This window comes from Vulpes lagopus, chromosome 12, assembly GCF_018345385.1.
Source record: "Vulpes lagopus strain Blue_001 chromosome 12, ASM1834538v1, whole genome shotgun sequence".
Classification (NCBI taxonomy): Eukaryota; Metazoa; Chordata; class Mammalia; order Carnivora; family Canidae; genus Vulpes; species Vulpes lagopus.
Genome location: NC_054835.1, coordinates 370,534 through 386,982, shown reverse-complemented (window position 1 = coordinate 386,982; position 16,449 = coordinate 370,534). Strand labels below are relative to the sequence as shown.

The following is a 16,449-nucleotide window of genomic DNA, read 5'->3' as shown; positions in this document are numbered from 1 at the left end:
CCTCTCACCTTTGGGCCAGGCCATTGGAGCTTCCTGTCCCACCACAGGCTCCAGACTTGACACCCCCCGGCCCCGTAACTCCTGATTCCAACTCCTACTATATTCAACTCAGTACCCTGCCCTAAAAGGACCCTCTCAGACTATCTACCACCTCTGGAGCCTCACAATGCTAATAGCTGTTTCCTGAGACAGCCTCACATGACTCTCCAGATTTCTCATAGTAACACCCTCTCAGAGTTTAGGAAGCAAACCAAAGTCATTTGCCAACTATTTTCTCCCATTAATCTCACAATGCATTTGCTATTCTCCCTCCATAATGAGTCATTTAGCAGCAACAGAACAATTACGGAGGCCACAGAATATTGATTTTCTAAGTGGGAGAAATGTCCACACAAACATCTTTTCATGTCTGTCTTGGGCTGTCTCCTGCTACAGGATGGGGTAGACCCTGGAAAAGCCAGGCTGCATATGCTGGCAGGGTGCTAGGGTCTTACACAGAAGCTCAAAAAGCATGGTATGTGCAGGGGCGCCTGGGTGGCTCAGTCACTTAAGCGTCTAACTCTTGATTTTGGCTCAGGTCCTGATCTCAGGGTCATGGGATTGAGCCCCGCATCGGGCTCTGCACTCAGCAGGGAGTCTGCTACTCTCTATCTCACCCCCTTTCCCTTTGCTCCTCCCCTGCCCATGCTCTCTCTCTCCAATAAATAAATATATTTAAAAAAAAAAAAAGCATGGCATGTGCAAATGTGAGAGTGACCATGGGCATACAAGAGCTAATAAAATTATCATGTGACAGACATGATCCCATATGACCTCAGAACATGAGGGAGACACCATTGTTATGCCCATTTTAAAGATGAAGAGATCAAGGTTCAGAGATCAGGTGACTTGGCCGAGATTACACAGGAAATCTGGAAGTCAAATCCACACCTAGGTCCTTGTGTCAGCAGAGCAAAATTCAGTTCATCAGGGTGTCCCTGTGGTAGCTTGCTCTCTAAAGGAATGAAGTGGCCATGTCAATTGGGAGGCAATGGCACCTCTCGGTCACAGTGTGACCCAAGAAGACTCTTGAGACATAAAACAGTTGGCCTAGATCCTGGAGTCACACCTCAGCCTCAGTGCAACCTCTAAGCCTAGTTGCTGTAAACAGGTTCACCCTAGGCTAGCCCTGGCCATCCACCAGGCCTGGGCAGTAGCTCTCAGAAACATCTAGAAAAAGAGATGGCAGCTGGACTTAACTGCCCCCCTACCACCAGCCTACCTGGTGCCTACCTAACCCCTGGGGCATTTCTAAACCTCCCCCCCATAAAAAGGGCAGAAGAAAGGAGAATCAGGAATGGCTTGGTGAATGGGACACCTAGTACATTTATGCTCATAACTGCATATGGCTCCAAAAATAGGCCCACAGCTGAGATACTATTCAACAAGTCACCTCCTACTTCCTACTCCTGGAAACTTACCCCAACCAAGCTGGGATGGGAGCTGTGGGAGGAACAGGTCCCCAATGTCCCAAGGACCAATGCCAGCCAACATACTGACCTTCATTTGGAACAAATGGTTTCTTTGTGGCCCAAGGAAAAAAACTAAAGGTCCAGTTTGCAGATATGCGTTTAAATGTCAACTCTACCACCACCTATGGACCTTCGGGTGAGATAATTACCCTCTGAGTCTCAGTTTCCTTATCTGTAAAATGGGATAATCCTGCCACCACCCTAGTTGGTAGAGGGCCAAACGGTAATGATGAAGTGCTGCATAAATGTGGGCTAGGGAAGCTCAACAAAGGGATAGGTTTCCAAGAGTTGGCACTGCCCAGCAGTGGTGTGGACATCTCCCCATGACTGGAGACATGCAAGCAGGCCCTGAAATAGTCCGTGCAGACAGGAAGCAGAGCATCCTATACACCCTCTTGGACACCCAGATGCATGCTAGCATATTGAAGGCTCCCGGGACTCAAGAAGTAAAGAAACTTATATGCTTTGGTTTCACGGATGTTTCCTTGACCTGTCTGAACTATGGAATCCCCTCATCTCTTAATGAGTCAAACACGCATCAAGATCTACAAGAATGTGGTGTTCTATGGAAACCAGTTTGAAAAACACTCCAAGGAAGCTTCAGACAATGATTAGAGGTGGCAGGGAAGAGACCAAGGCCTTTCAAGGACACCCCTGCCTTGGAGAGAGTATAGGAGCCTTCCCAATGTCAAGTACATGTCAGGAATAGACCCAGCCCTCAACCTCCCTTTCTAGCATGGCAGGGAGACAGGAGCACATCTGCAGAGAGCAAGTTCACTTCCATGAAACAACATAAGAAGGGGACTTAGAAACCTCAGATACAAGTCACTCTCAAGCTACTCCTGACCTTAACAAGCCCAGAAATTTAGAGGGACTGAAAAAGAAAACAGGCCTTGAGTGAGCATAAATGCCTCCTCGTCCCCTGCTCTTGCCTGCAAACTCACTACCACTGGCCTTACCCTCTGAATCAACAGTGGTTCCTCCAGGCTACCTGAAAATGGAGCAAAGTCTCTCCAACGGTTAATCATACTTCAAAGAAGTGTATGTGGGACCACAGAAAGCAGGAGAATAAAGAATCTCAAACAATTTGTGTGCCTGAGATCCCATTTCTCAGTCCTGGAAGAAAGCAGCAGATGTATCACCTCCCCGCCCATTATGATGCTACAGGCATCACGTGGACAGCCCCCCCCCCCCCCCCGCCCCCATAACCCAGTGCCCTCTCTTCTCTCTGGGGGGACTCCATGCCAGGAAAAGCCAAGGAGTCCAGGAACCATTGGTTCCCTGGAAGAGCTCTGGCAAACCCATCCATGGCAAACCCATCCATAATGGTGCAGTCTTTGCTCCCAGCAAGGACAGAGCTTTATTAATTATTCAGGGGACGGTGCAATTATGCAAATCAGTGGGCAGCCTCTGCCTGGCTGCTGCCTTTTACAGGAGTCCAGAGGGGGATGGGGACTCCCAGAGCCCAAGCTGCTTGGTACAAGAAGGGAGCCACCCAGACTGCAAAAGGAGGAATAAATCCATCATGCCCCAGGCCCACAGGAAACTGACCAGAACCAGACCCATCCTACACATAGAAGAGCTGGTAGCTGCTCTGAGGGATGATTTTGAAGACCTGGGAATGCCTTTTCCCAAGAAAACATACCCCCCATATACCCCCTGCTGGGCTAGCATCACTCAAAGCTTACTCCTGGCGGTCCTAAAGGCATGGAATACTTCCAAAGATCCCTCTTACAAGTATGCTCCTAAAGAGAGGTAACATCTCGAATTAGTGTTTACTAAAGAATGTTTGGCGGAACACTGCTGCTCCACAGACGCTCCTGGAGTGGGGTGCCGGGACAGGAAGCCCTGGCTTAATCAAGATGAAACTGGTTTCTTTACTTTTTTTTTTTTTTTTTTTTTTGCTTCATGTTTAATACTTTATTTATTTCAATAACAAGTTAGAATATCTCTGTAAATACAAAATTAGGCCTATAATACTATATTCACATACTCAAAGAATGAACAAACTTCAAAAATAACACTTTTCTTTGGCAAAATCAGTAAACAAATTGGCAACCCTGTCAGATAATCATTCCAACCTAACATTTTACTTAGCAGATAAATATCCATAGAAAAGCTGTAAATTATATAAATATTTTTGTCAAAATGCTAAGTGAAAGAAGCCAGACACAACAGGGCCTCTTACTTTAGGGCCTCTCGGGGCCTTCGATGTTCTGGATCAAAGAGTCCCCTAGAGTGAGGATGCCCACAACACCTGTGGAGGAAAATATGTAGCCTCACCTCCAGGAACCTCTGGAACGGAGTTTGAGAAACTCTAGCCAGATTGCTCACTAAGTCCCCTGCCAGCTCTATCATCCCCAGACTCTGAAATCCCTTATTTATTATTTTTTTTTTTTTCCTGAAATCCCTTAGAGTGGGTTTTCACCACTCTCACAAACCACAAGCATAAAAAGTGTGGACTTCACATCCCAGGGCAACTGGAGAAGACTACCTAGGCAGGTGCATGGGGCTCCTGGCAGAATACCTGACCTGCCCTGCCACTGCCTCGCACCTACTTCCATCTCCCTCCCTAAGGGTCAGCGCCCAGCACCAGCCCAGCACCACCTCAGACCAGCGGCCTCACAGGTCAGTCAGGAGTGCTGCCCCAGCCAAGATCAGCAGCCCCATCTCCCCAGAGGTCCATAACAAAGGCTGGTCTGGGGAGTCCCGGCCCTCCATCACCACTTTGTTTTCCCTTTACCCTCCTGGGCAATGATGAAAGTCACCTCCACATGCTGACCCAGGGAAGAGAGAGGTGCTGCACAAGGCCAGTTAGCCTGCCTCTGACCTCTTCCACCTGCCCGATTCACCCAGCATTACAAATCAATAGATCTAAATGCAGGCACAGATCATCAGCTCTGGCAAGAGGAAAAGAAATATGGGACCCCAGAACCTGAGGGGCCCAGGGATCTAGACACATATAATTACTGATTAAGTACAAATGCAGGGCCCAATCACAGAGTGGGCCCTACCCTTACATCCTGGAGGACCCCCCCCCCCCCCCCCGCCACAATGAGGCCAGGAGGAAGGCCCACCTCTGTGCCACCACCGCCTCGGGACCTGAGCACCCATAACAGCCTCTGGTAGCCCTCACAGGCAGCTCTCACGTTCTCTCAGTGTTATCTCTATCTCCAGATAGATCTAGGTGCAAATCCCACCTCTGCTGCACACGTGCTGTCTGACGCATGGCAGAGCCTGGGTCTGTAAAATAGGAAGAAGCGCACTACTGGGCCATCGTAGGAGCACAAACTTGGGCACCAGACTACTTGGGTTCAAATCCAGCATCTGACATTCTAGCCGTGCGACTGCTGCTTCCCACTGTAAAACTGGGTTAACACAAGCATGTGGCACACGGGCTGTTATGAGGGAAGTGCCCACAGGACGAGCCCATTGTGTCAGCTGGTGCACTAGACAGGGCACAGGCTTTGAGTCCAAAGAGACCTAGATTCTAAATCCCTTGCGAGGGTAATCCCTCAGATAAGTGATTCTACCCCTCGGTGGCCAGTTTTGTCACCCATATAATGGGGGGGACGATAAAATGAGGATAGTCAAGAGGATTACAGATGACATATACACAGCACACAATGCCTGGCACGAGGCAAGATGCTTCATAAATGGCAGGTAGCTGACTGATGCCATTATTGACTGGGCACTCAGTCTGTAAAATGGAGAGTGGGAACAGAGAGCATGTAGACGGTGATTGACAGCGGGGCTCTATATAATAAAGCCAGACGGTCTGGGTTTGAATCCTAGTTCTATCACTTATGAGCTGTAGGACTTGGCAGGCTGCTCAGTCTTCCTGTGCTTCACTTTTCTTCTCCATAAAATGAGGGGAGTAATAGCACCTATACTTCACAGTGCTGCTATAAGAATGAAACGAGAAAATGCAGGCAAAGGCACCAGGTGAGGAGCCTGGCTCATCCTGAGTGGCCACTCAGGGCAGCACGGCACCAAGAGAAGCTTGCTATGAAGGGTACAGAGAGGAAAGGCACCTCGTCTCACCTGGCTTCCATGGCTCTGGTCCACGACACCTCCAGGGGCCTCGGAACCCTAAGGCAGCACAGCCAAGCCTGGGAAAGATGACATGCCACCCTGCACTAGCTGCTTTCCTTCCAAGAATCCTAGAATCCTGGGCACTGAGATGGGCAAAGTGATACTCAGAGAGAAGCAGTGGGTGGAACTGGGCCCTGCACTGGACTCTGGGTGACTGCCTCAGGTGCAAGTACGACTGACCTCCTCAGCTATTGGTGGCACAGGACATGGGGCTTTACAGCAGTCCTGGGTTCAAATTCCAACTCCACGCCCACAGGCCCAGACTCCCCCTGCCCCCTCTTCCTCTCCATCCTTCTTCCGTAACCTCCAGCAGGCACCCATTCCAACAGGCCTGGCCTCTGCATGGACAGCCATCATATCCCTGAGCAGAGGCCCTCCAGGCTGCCATCAAAGGCCTCCACTCCTAGGTGGGGACCAAAGGCACTTGGTCCAGCCCTGAAATGTTGGCTGTTCCTGTCCTATGGGCTTTGACTCAGTGGACTTGGGATCGAATTGCATGACTGCCACTTGCTTGATCCTGGTAAGTGATTACACCTCTGTGAATCTCAGTTTGCCTACCTGTAACTTGGAAAGCTGGCAAGACGAATGGGCCTTGGTGGCACAGGTAGGCAGAGGATGGGACTGGGAGTTAGAAGATATGTTCCAACTTCAGCTCTGCCCCTTCACCTCTTTGAGCCTCACTCACCTCAGCTGTAAAATGCAGATCACAGTCACCTGGGTCCTAACTGTTCTAAGCACCCCTGGGAGACGAGGGGTACAGGTGTGAAAAGAGCTTTTTACAGAGGGCAGCCCTGTGCAAGCACAAGAGGGAGCTATTGGCACTCCTCTGGCACAAGAAGGTTCATTTCAAAACATCATAAGTTTAAAAAGAAGGGGGAATGGCATGATAATGCAGGGATTTCAGGCATCAATCAGGGAATGGATTGCCAGGGCATGAGGTCCCCCAATGAGTTAACTCTGGGCTAGTTATGCTCCACTCCTAGAATTTCATTTTCTACATCTATGAAATTTGGAAACAAAAAACCCCTTTTACTATGAAGAATCAATAAGAATATAGTACAGACAGTGCCTAGACAAGTCACTGGCACACTGCTGGGGCACAATTCCTGCCCCCATGCAAAAGAAACAAGCTCTGGGCAGTGGTTCTCAAACTCTGTGAAACATTACTCCACCAGAGTCTAGTTCTGGAAGATCTGGACTAGGGCTCAAGAATCTGCATTTTATCAGAGGTCCCAGGCAATTCTTCTTCATATAGGCCCTCCCCAGGGTGGGCTGGTCTGTCGTGCTCAGGAGTGGGGCCCAGTCTCCTGATGAAATGTGGGGAAGTTGGGAAAGAAGAAAGAAGACAGGAAGGGGAGTAAGGAGTAGGGGGTGGAGCTATGAACAATCTATTAATCAATCTCCTCCCTAGCCAGAAACAATAATTGAAGCTCGTACATCCTTCATGTGCTAACAGTCTGCAGCTGCAATACAAAGCTTTGATTACAAATGTCAAAAAGACAGGGCATGAAATTAACTTCCCCTTAGTCAGTGGGCACAGGGAGATGCAGCACTAATTCACTGCCCTCAGTACGAAAACTCCCCACGACAATGTCGCATCAAATTAGGGCCGGTACTGCTGGGATGGCATCTCCATCTTTGCCCAATGTGTTCTTTTATAATTAGGCCAGGCCTGCAAACAAGGGCCCTGAGGGTGTGAGAAAGGTCAGGCCAACAGGCAGATGACAGGTACAGGGTTAACTGGGAGGTGGCCAGAGTTGGCTGGGATAGAGGCCCAAGAAGGTTCTTCAGCTTCCCCAAAGGAGCCACCCACCAGGAAAGGGAAGTGGGGGAAATCATCCTGATAAGGAGTAACTCACCCCACCTTCTCTGATGCAGAGAAATGTGAAACCCACCTTCTATCTGGGCCAATTCCTGCCCTACTAGCTCCACTTGAGAGACAGGAGCTCCAGTGGCTTTTCTGAGGTTGATCACACTGAGTTAGCAGTAGAGCCAGGCCCAGGAGCCATGTTCCCATAACTCCTGCACTGTCTGCCCTAGCCTGACCTGTGGCAGTCAAGGTACAAGGGGTGGCAGGAGGTTGGAGGTGGCAAAGCCCTGCTCAGGCTGCCTCTGGGAGAAACTTTAAGGAATAGGGCTTTAGGGCTGCCCTCTGGCCCTCCCCTCTTAGAAAACCGAAGCTCATGCAGTTATTCACTGGGCAAATCCAGAGCACCTCCTCCGCATGGGGCAGAAAGTGCTCTGTTAGAGCTTCCAACCAGCCCACCCCATGCTGCCATGACCAACTGAAGTCTTCAAGGTGACAAGCCCCGGAGTCAGCATGCAGGCTTCCAGAGGAGGTACAAGTGGGGGAAGGAGCGGAGGACCTATGCTTGGCATGCCCCTAGATCAGGCTTGCCCTTTAGCCTTGGGGTCCCTTCCTACCCTTCCCCAAGAATGCCCAGGGTATTCCCAGGCAGGCTGCCAGGACCTTGCAGCTGGGGATCCTGTTTCCCTCCTTCCCTGGTCCTCACCCCACCACCTGGCTCAGAGGGGATCTCTGGCACACAAGTGATGGCTTCCACAAGGTTTGCCTTCCAAATGCCAGGGAAGGTTCTTATGTGTGCGTGCCCAGGTGTGGCATGTGGTGTGGCCTATAGACAAGGCATGGCAGGCAGCCGAGACTGTGCACTGTGCTATGTGTAAGACACTGCGTCCACCCACAAGCTCCCGCCCACACATGCCCACACAAAACTGAGATTCCCTCTATCTCAGGAGGGGCTGGTAACACAGGCTACCCTTCCTGGCACTCCCAGCTGAGAGAGGTAACTCCCACATCATTTCCATCACAATCATCTCCCCTGGATCCCAGGTGACTCCAGAGCAGAGGGGGAGTACAGAGAGGAGGGCCCTGGCCCGGGATGGAGCTCTGGCCCTGCAGGAGGAAGCTGCCTCAGGATCTTAGGCTCTTGGAAGGGGTGGGGTGAGGGACTCAGGGAGCAGCCCAAAGGCACTGAAGAAGTAGAGAAGGGGTTACCCTTCAAGGCAGAGTGGCCAGTGACTGTCCCTCCCACCGATCAAGCCTGGGCATGTCACTGGGCTGCTCAGAGGTTTTAGAGGGCAGGGGCTTGGGATGGTCCTCCACAGCTATCCACAGCCACTCGCATGCCTCCCACCCCCAGGCTGGAAATGAGGCCCAGGCCATTCGTCACAGATGGACGGACTGATGTCCAGAAGACCAGAGTATCTTCATACAAGGGGCTCTCTTTCAGTCACCCACAGCTGATCACCACAGGGCAGTGGGTTGGCAGGTCAGAGCAGGGAAAGGCTAATTGTGCCTTGTCACCTGGGAAGGAGTCATCAAGCCAGCCAGGGGCATTGAACGTTTTCCTTCCTGCCTTTCTGGTCCCCCTATGATCTCCAACTCTCTCCTGTGGCCTTCTAAAATAGCCATTAATTAAAGCTTGGTAATTAACTTTCTGGTCCAAGTAATATTTTGTTAAAGGAATTCCATTAAAGAGTTGATTTGCATATCCTCCGACATGGGGCCTGGAAATAGGTAGGTTACTTGTGGAGAATGCTACAGGCCCGGTGGCATCCCAGGCATGGGCTCTGCTGGCACCTAAAGGCACAAGGGGATTAAGAAGGCAGCTATCCTGATGACCAGGTATATGTCAAGCCCCGAGGTTCTCCCGAAGCAGGTGGACAGTTTGGTCACAAAACTGGCCAGCTCAATGGCCATACACCCAGACAGAAACTGTGCATAGATGTACACATGTGAGAGCTCAAACACAGAACACACTATACACACCGCATGACCCAATGTATGCAAACATACACACAGCAGACGTGTGTCTACTGAAAACAACAACAATGATAGCAGGCAAAATTTAGCAAGCACTTATTAGATTGAACTATATGCGTATATTCGACCTACAAAAACAACCACTTCATATGGTCCAACCCAGTATGAAGTGCCAGGCACTGTTCCAAATGCGTTATATGTGATTAGTCATTTCAAATGCACAGACATGTACAAAAACATTTACATATAATGAATACACACCTACAGGAGGGCAGGTGCATACTTGCAAGACATACAGAAACATGCATGCACAGATGTACACATGGCTACATGGTTGTATAAAGAAAGGCTTCTCTAGCCTTTGAAACCCCCTCTCTAGCCTTTGAAAATGTGGGGCTGATCACATTCCCACCAGCTAATTTCCACCATTCCTAAAAAATATTGCCCAACTCGGATCTCTAGAAAATACACAAGGGAGCCACAGATCTAAAAAGAGGGCGATAAAAATGAGAAAGCAAAAAATAAATTGGTTCTTCCCTATGTCCAAGTCCTGTTCTGTGGCTTTCCCCTCCTCTCTGGAGATGAGACTCAGAATCATGTGCTCATGTGTGAAGCCTTGATCAGTCCTGCCCCTAAAAGTGTCTGTGGGGCTCCAAGTACAATGCTGCAGACAGGTCGAACCTGATCACCAGGTCTGGCTTCTGTGATGGTCCCACCACTGTGCCTTTGGCTGCATGCCTGTTTCTGTGACTCTAACAGCCCTTTCACTGCCTACCTAACTTGCAGGGCAGAAGACCTCTCAAAGTGCTGTGTATATGCCGGGCCTCCTTATGACAATTATCAGATTAAGAATTAAACCTGATTTCCTTATGGAGGGGAGGGGAGGAGAAGAGAGAAGAGGGTTGGGTGAGCTTTCCTTGCATGTAATTAATGAATTCCCTTCCATACCTCTTGGAAGGCAGAAGCCCATTTAACAAAGATCCACCTACCTGGGGCCTCTCAGAGCTGAGGGAGGCCACATAGGGCAACCAAGAATCCTGCAAGAGGCTTGTCAGAATGTTCAGAAGGCAAAGAACAGGATTAGACAAGATTCAAAAGAAGAAGCACTACTGGCCATTAAACTGCAGAAAACACTATTCAAACCCTAACCAGCAATGAGATTCAAATAACAAAGATATATCTTTTTTCTATTTGAATGACAAAGATCATTTTAATGATGACAATGTTTCTAAGGGTGTGAGGAAACAGGTGAGCATGCTCAAAAATCATTGGGAGAGTGTAAATTACTAGAGGCTTTTCAGTGGGGGGGCATTTTTATCAAAAATCCTTTGACCTAGTAATTCCTTTTGTAACACTTTATTCTATGGAAACAATCAGAGACATTAACAAAGACAAATATTCAAGGACTTAAATACCAGCATAATTTTTAATAATAGTAATTACAAAAATACTAGATATAACCTAAACATTTAAATGATTAAAAACACGTATGGTCCAAACATAGATGGAATGATGGACTTTTAAAATACACACAGGAGAAGTTTACTTCTCCCAGGCATAGACAGGAACAAGGGTCACTCTGCCCAGCTATTTCCTAGTAATGATTCTCTGTACAACCCTCTTCACCTTCCCAGGTACAGCAACATCTCTCTTTTGAACCTCAGAAGAACACAGCATGATTACCTGGTATGATTCCCACGTTGTATATGAGCAAAAGGAGGCATATCAAAATGAAGTGACTTTTCCCACCGACAGTAACTCTCACTACTGAAAACCTACAACATGCTAGTCTAGCCTCTTTCAAGTGTTATTTATTTAATACTATTTTAGAAACATTTAAGAAATGTGCAAGACCTGGGGCTAGTTGCCTAGGAAACAGCACTGAACCGGACACTTTCTATTAAACACATGCTGAATATATGAACATTAATGTTTCCGGTGACATTATCACCATGACGCCCATTTTGCAGATGTGCAAACTGAGGCTCAGAAAGTTTGTGACTTGTGCCAAGAATGCGTGGCTTCAAAGCCAAAGATCACACACTTCCCATTATTCCTGGAGACTAATTCCTGCACAATCATCTCTATATCACCCATGGGAAGGACCAGACACTCCCTGTCTATGGTAGGGGAGGGAGAGAGGCAAGAAAGGCCAAGCTCTGAAGCCCAGCTTCTCTTGCACCTACTGTCAACAACTAGAGCAGGAAAACAGATCCCACCTTCTATTTTCCCTATTTCCCATTAAGCTCCTCTCCCCTCTCCAGGGACTGCCTCACCCAAAGGAGCAGAAGAGATTCTAACCTACCCAGGGCAAGTTGAGGGTTCTTGAAGGCCCCCACCCCCACTTCCAAGTATCTCCCTCCCTAGCCTTACTCTGCTTGGAATCCCACCATTAGCTAACCTTCAGGTGTGGGAACTCCATGCAACACACATATTCCTGAGAAGGGATCATCAACCTCTAACTCTGCACATAGCAGCCCTGCACACCTGCACCTGGCTTGCCCACCTTTACACGATCAGCTCTGCACTAGGCTAGCTGGGAAGAATGGGAAGGGGGTTACAGTCACTTGAGAGGAACCACAGGGTAGGGGGACAGGTTGAGAGCCAGAGGGTGCACACTCTCAGCACCTAAGGGGGGCCAGAGTCACCCAGCAACAGTGGCAGAGAAGTATAATATTGCCAGCTGACCCTCCTAGCTACTCAGAACATTAATAAACAAGTGACTTGGAAATTATCTTCTGGGAAGACAGAACCACCACATCCTAGATGGCTTTTACCAACATTAAGACAGCCTCATAAATGAAGCAGCAACATTTCCAGCCTGCAAAACAAAAATGCTTCTGCCAGCACACTTCTCATGAGCAGCATTCATTTCTGTTATCCAGGAGACATGATTACCTGTCCGTGGTGCTTACTTTCAAAGACTCCAAAGAAGAAATAAGCATCTGAGGGGGCCAGGGATTTTGGAGACCAGCTGGAAATGTCCCCTAAACCATTTCAGGAGAATAAGTACAAGGCTCAAACCTGTCCTGTGGCCCTTGAGACCCCTCCAGAGCCCAGCTGTGCCCACCCAAACCCTGGCTAGCCTGACGCCAGCCCCACAACCAGACATTAAGACCTCTCCCCCAACCTGTTGGGCTCAGCTGCCCCACACCTAGGCCAGACTCCTTTCCCAGGGAGCCAAAAGATCCCAGGACAGAAACAACTGGTTTCCAGCCTCCAGATGAGAGAATTCCAGAGCAAAAAATAGCCTGCACAACACAGCAGTTTGCAGAGCACAGCAGATAGCATGTAAAACAAAGCCACTTCAGCAGCCCTAAAGCAGACCACGTTATTCAAAGTCTGAACCCAAGTGGCCACCCAGAGTGCCCTGTGCTCTTTACTGACAGGGGGAAGCCTCGGAGACCAGGGCTCACACCTGATACCCTAGAAGCCCCACCCTCCTTCCCATGCTTATCCCCTCACTGAGGCTGCACTTACCCCCTCCCCAGTCAGAAGGCTCAGCAGCCCAGTGGGGGTCCCATGCAACCAGGATCCAACCCCCTCCTCAATGCCAAGCCAAGCCAAGCCAAGCCAAGCCAAGGGCAAACCATTGTGCATTGTGTCCCCCCAGCCTTCAACAGTGTGACTACACCACATAGGAGTAGAGAGGGAAGATCCTCTCCTCTCACCCAGGCTTGACCATGAGCAGTTTTTTTTGGGGGGGAGGGGATGAGGGGGGGTGAGGGGGGTGTCCACCACAGTTGGTTTTAGTCAGTCAACTCCCACAGGACGACTCCAGGAACTGCCCCAGAGAAGTATCTACCAAAGAGAAATATCTGCCCATCCATCCCCGAAGCAGCTGATAAATCTATTATTTCTAAGCAGAGCAGTAAAGCAGGAGATCCCAGTCCTGACAAAGCCTATTTTAGCTCCAAGGCTGGGTCTGGCCGGGGATTTCAAACTCAGTCTCTGCCTGTCCGCGAGAAATCTGGGCTCCCTTCCTGTGCCAGAGAAGCCACCAAGCCAGATTTTGTTTATAGAAAATTAATAAGACAATTCCACACCACTGCCAGTGACATTCTGCTCCAACTGCTACTGTTAACACCATTTCTAGAAATGGGCTTGTAGTTTCATTCCTGAACCCACCCCCCCGCCCCCACGCCTTGCCCCTTAGGCATGTGACAAGGCTGACCTGACCTGAGACCAAGCTGGGTGGGCAAGACCTGCTCGAGGTCATCTGGGCCATGCCCAGACCTCTAGCCAGGAGGCTGGGGAGCCAGCCAGCACTTGCCAGCTTCTTGGTGCAAGCTTCCCACTGGAAGGAGGTAAACATGGCATGCACGCTGTCTGTGCCCAGGAGGGCAGACACACTCAGAGGTCGGACTGCCTGCTGTCTCTCCCGCTCCCCGGACAACCAACACATGCACATAAAACAGGGGTACATACACAAGACCCCGCATACGGGTGCAGAGGGTTCTGACTCCCGCCAAGGAAAGCGCAGAGAAGGGCATGTTCCTGGGGGAGAAAGCTGGAGGCAGGGGCCAGGCGGAGGGAGGAAGGCGGCAAACCGGGTGGCCTGCCGCCCAGACAATAACAAAGATGGGAAGCGAGATTTTTCAAAGATGCAGTGGCTGCACCCAGCGCTGAGCCCTGGCCTGGCTGCATCCTCTTGCCAGGGCACGCCTGGTCCCCTGGGGCACCATACCCATCCAAGAAAGGCTGAGGGTCCTGCCTCAGGCTGGGCTTGGCAGCTGGGGCAGGAAACCAGCTGCAGGCAGTGGTGGGGATGCACTGGCACCAGCGAGAACAGCTCTGGGCTGATGGAAGTTAAAGGTCTAGTAATTCTCCCTGGGGTGGGGGTGAGGGGTGCTCTCCAGGAAGATGCCAGGGGTCAGTTAAACAGCCACTCAACCTTGGGCAGGAGTTGGGCTATAACTTGTACTCCTCTGCCTGCTGGAACCCAAGGGGAGGAGAGACATTTTTATTCTACCTGTGCCTCCCCTACAGGGAGTGCCAACTTGCCAATCATACACAGGGGCACAGCCCTATGAAGGCAGATGCCAGGGGCCTGAGATGTCGGGGCTGAATGCTGAAAAGGCTCCTTGGTGCCTGTCTGTTCTTTCACCTCCACTAGCTGAGCGGGGGCTCGTTCTGACTGGCACCGGAATCCGTCTCGGTGGCTGTGCCCAAGCGGAAAGGTGCTGTGGCTGGTGCGGCTGCAGGAGGGAGACCGGGCGGGAGGCGCCGTGTCCGCCCAGGCCCCGCGCTCCGAGGCCAGGACAGGATGGCCTGCCCTTGCGAGCCGCAGCCTGCTCGGTGCTGCGAACGGGAGCGGGCCGGGCCGCCGCCTCCGCCTCCTCCTCCGCCCCACAAGCCACGTCCCCTTGGAAGGTCCACACCTGCTCCCGGCTTGCCCAGGAACAGGAGACACCCCTGGGAACCGAGAGGAGGGCAGCGAAGCAGCTGCCCCGGCGGGCGGGCACGCGGCCCTCCCTCCCCGGCCTCAGGCACCGCCCCCTCCGCGGCCCCGGCCCCGGCCCCGGCCCCGGCCCCGGCCCCGGCCCCAGCGGGCTCGCGCCCTACTCGGGCAGATGTGCCCCTCGGCGACCCCGCCCCGCTCCTCCCCGCCAGATGTTCACCCTTTTCCTCGCCGCCGGGTCTCGAAAAAAGCGCAGCCGACAGCGCCTTTTGTACGGGACCCCGGGGGCTCGGCGGCAGGGGGATGGGCGGGTGGGTCCTGGGGGTCTGGCGCCCCTTGGGCCCGGGTCTGGCCGCCGCAGCGCCCGGGAAACAATGCGACGGCGGCGCGGGGCAGGACTCCTCGGGGCGGGCCGCGGGCTCCGCGCTTCCCGGGCCCGTCCCACGAGCGGCCGGGGGCGGCGTGCGGTGCCCTCCAGCTCCCAGCGGCCCGGCCGGGCTGCCCTTTGTCCCCGCGCCCTCCGGGGCCGGCGGGGGGGCGGGGGGGCGGGGGGGCGGGGGGGGCCGGCGGGGGGCGGGGCGGGCTCACCTCTCATTGTCCGCGGCGGCGGCGGCGGCGGCGGCGGCGCCCCGGAACCCCGGCAGGATGTGGCGGAAGCTGTGGTTGCGGTCCAGCTTGGGCTGGCTCTTGGTGCGCTTGATGGAGCCCTTGAGGCGGCGGCTGAGGAAGCCCTGCGCGCGGGCGACAAGAGGGGAGAGGGGGCGGGGTCAGCGCGGCGGCGGCGGCGGCCCGGGACCCCCGCCCCGGACCCCCGCCCTGGCTCGGGCGGCCGCGCGGCCGACGGCGGGCGCGGGCTCGGGCGCGGGCTCGGCCCCGGCCCCGGCCCCGGCCCCGGCCCCAGCTCCTCGCGGCCCGCGCCGCCCGCGCGCAGACCGAGCGGCTACGGCCCGGCCCTCCCCGCCCGCCGCCGCCCGCCGCCGCCCGCCGCCGCCCGCCGCCGCCGCCGCCGCCGCCCGGCCCCGCCCGCCCGCCGCGGCGCCCCGCCCCTAAGCCGCTGTTGCCATGGCGACGCCGAGCCGAGCGGCGCCGGCCGCGGCCGAGGCCGCCCGAGCCCCCGGGCGTGGGGGCGGGGCCAGGGAGCAGGGGGCCTCGGCGCGCCCCTCCCCTCCCCCCGCGGCGAGGGCGCGCCCCCAGCCGCCTGGAGGAACCCACGCCCGCACGGTCCTCCCCCCGCGAGGTGGGGGTCCGCTGCCCCGGGTCACAGCTGAGGCTTGGAGAGCAGGCGGGCGGCGGTCCGGGACCGACCCTGCTGAGCCCCTGCCCGCCGGCCCGAGCCCGAGCCCGGGTGCCGTTCCTTTCCAGCCAACCGTACTGACCCTCGGGGTGAACGAGGCCCCTGTCCGGAACCTTGGCAGGCACCCCAGCAGGGACAACCGCCTCGGGGGTCCCTAGCACCCGGCCCCGGCAGGAGGTGGACGCTGGAAGGTTTGCTGAGTGCGCCCACTGCACGCTTCAAGATTGGCAGCCACGTCTCAGAGAAGACGGGCCTTCGCCTAACAGGCTGCTCCAGGGCCCCATTCGTGACCCTCGGAGGGTAGGGGTCCGTGCCCAGGAGGAGTATGGCAAACCTCTGAGGCAGGGCCCCACCAGGCCATTTC

At 53.4% G+C, this 16,449-nt stretch overlaps 1 protein-coding gene across 10 annotated transcripts in view; it reads right to left on the bottom strand.

Annotated features, from left to right (window-relative positions):
• LOC121473031 (DAB2 interacting protein) overlaps positions 1 to 16,449 on the bottom strand; it is a 192,598-nt gene that overhangs the window by 67,669 nt on the left and 108,480 nt on the right. For all 10 annotated transcript variants that reach the window (XM_041724923.1, XM_041724921.1, XM_041724926.1 and 7 more), the window contains one exon: positions 15,380 to 15,522. In XM_041724923.1, the coding sequence (XP_041580857.1) occupies positions 15,380 to 15,522 (143 nt within the window). The remainder of the gene's footprint in view (positions 1 to 15,379; positions 15,523 to 16,449) is intronic.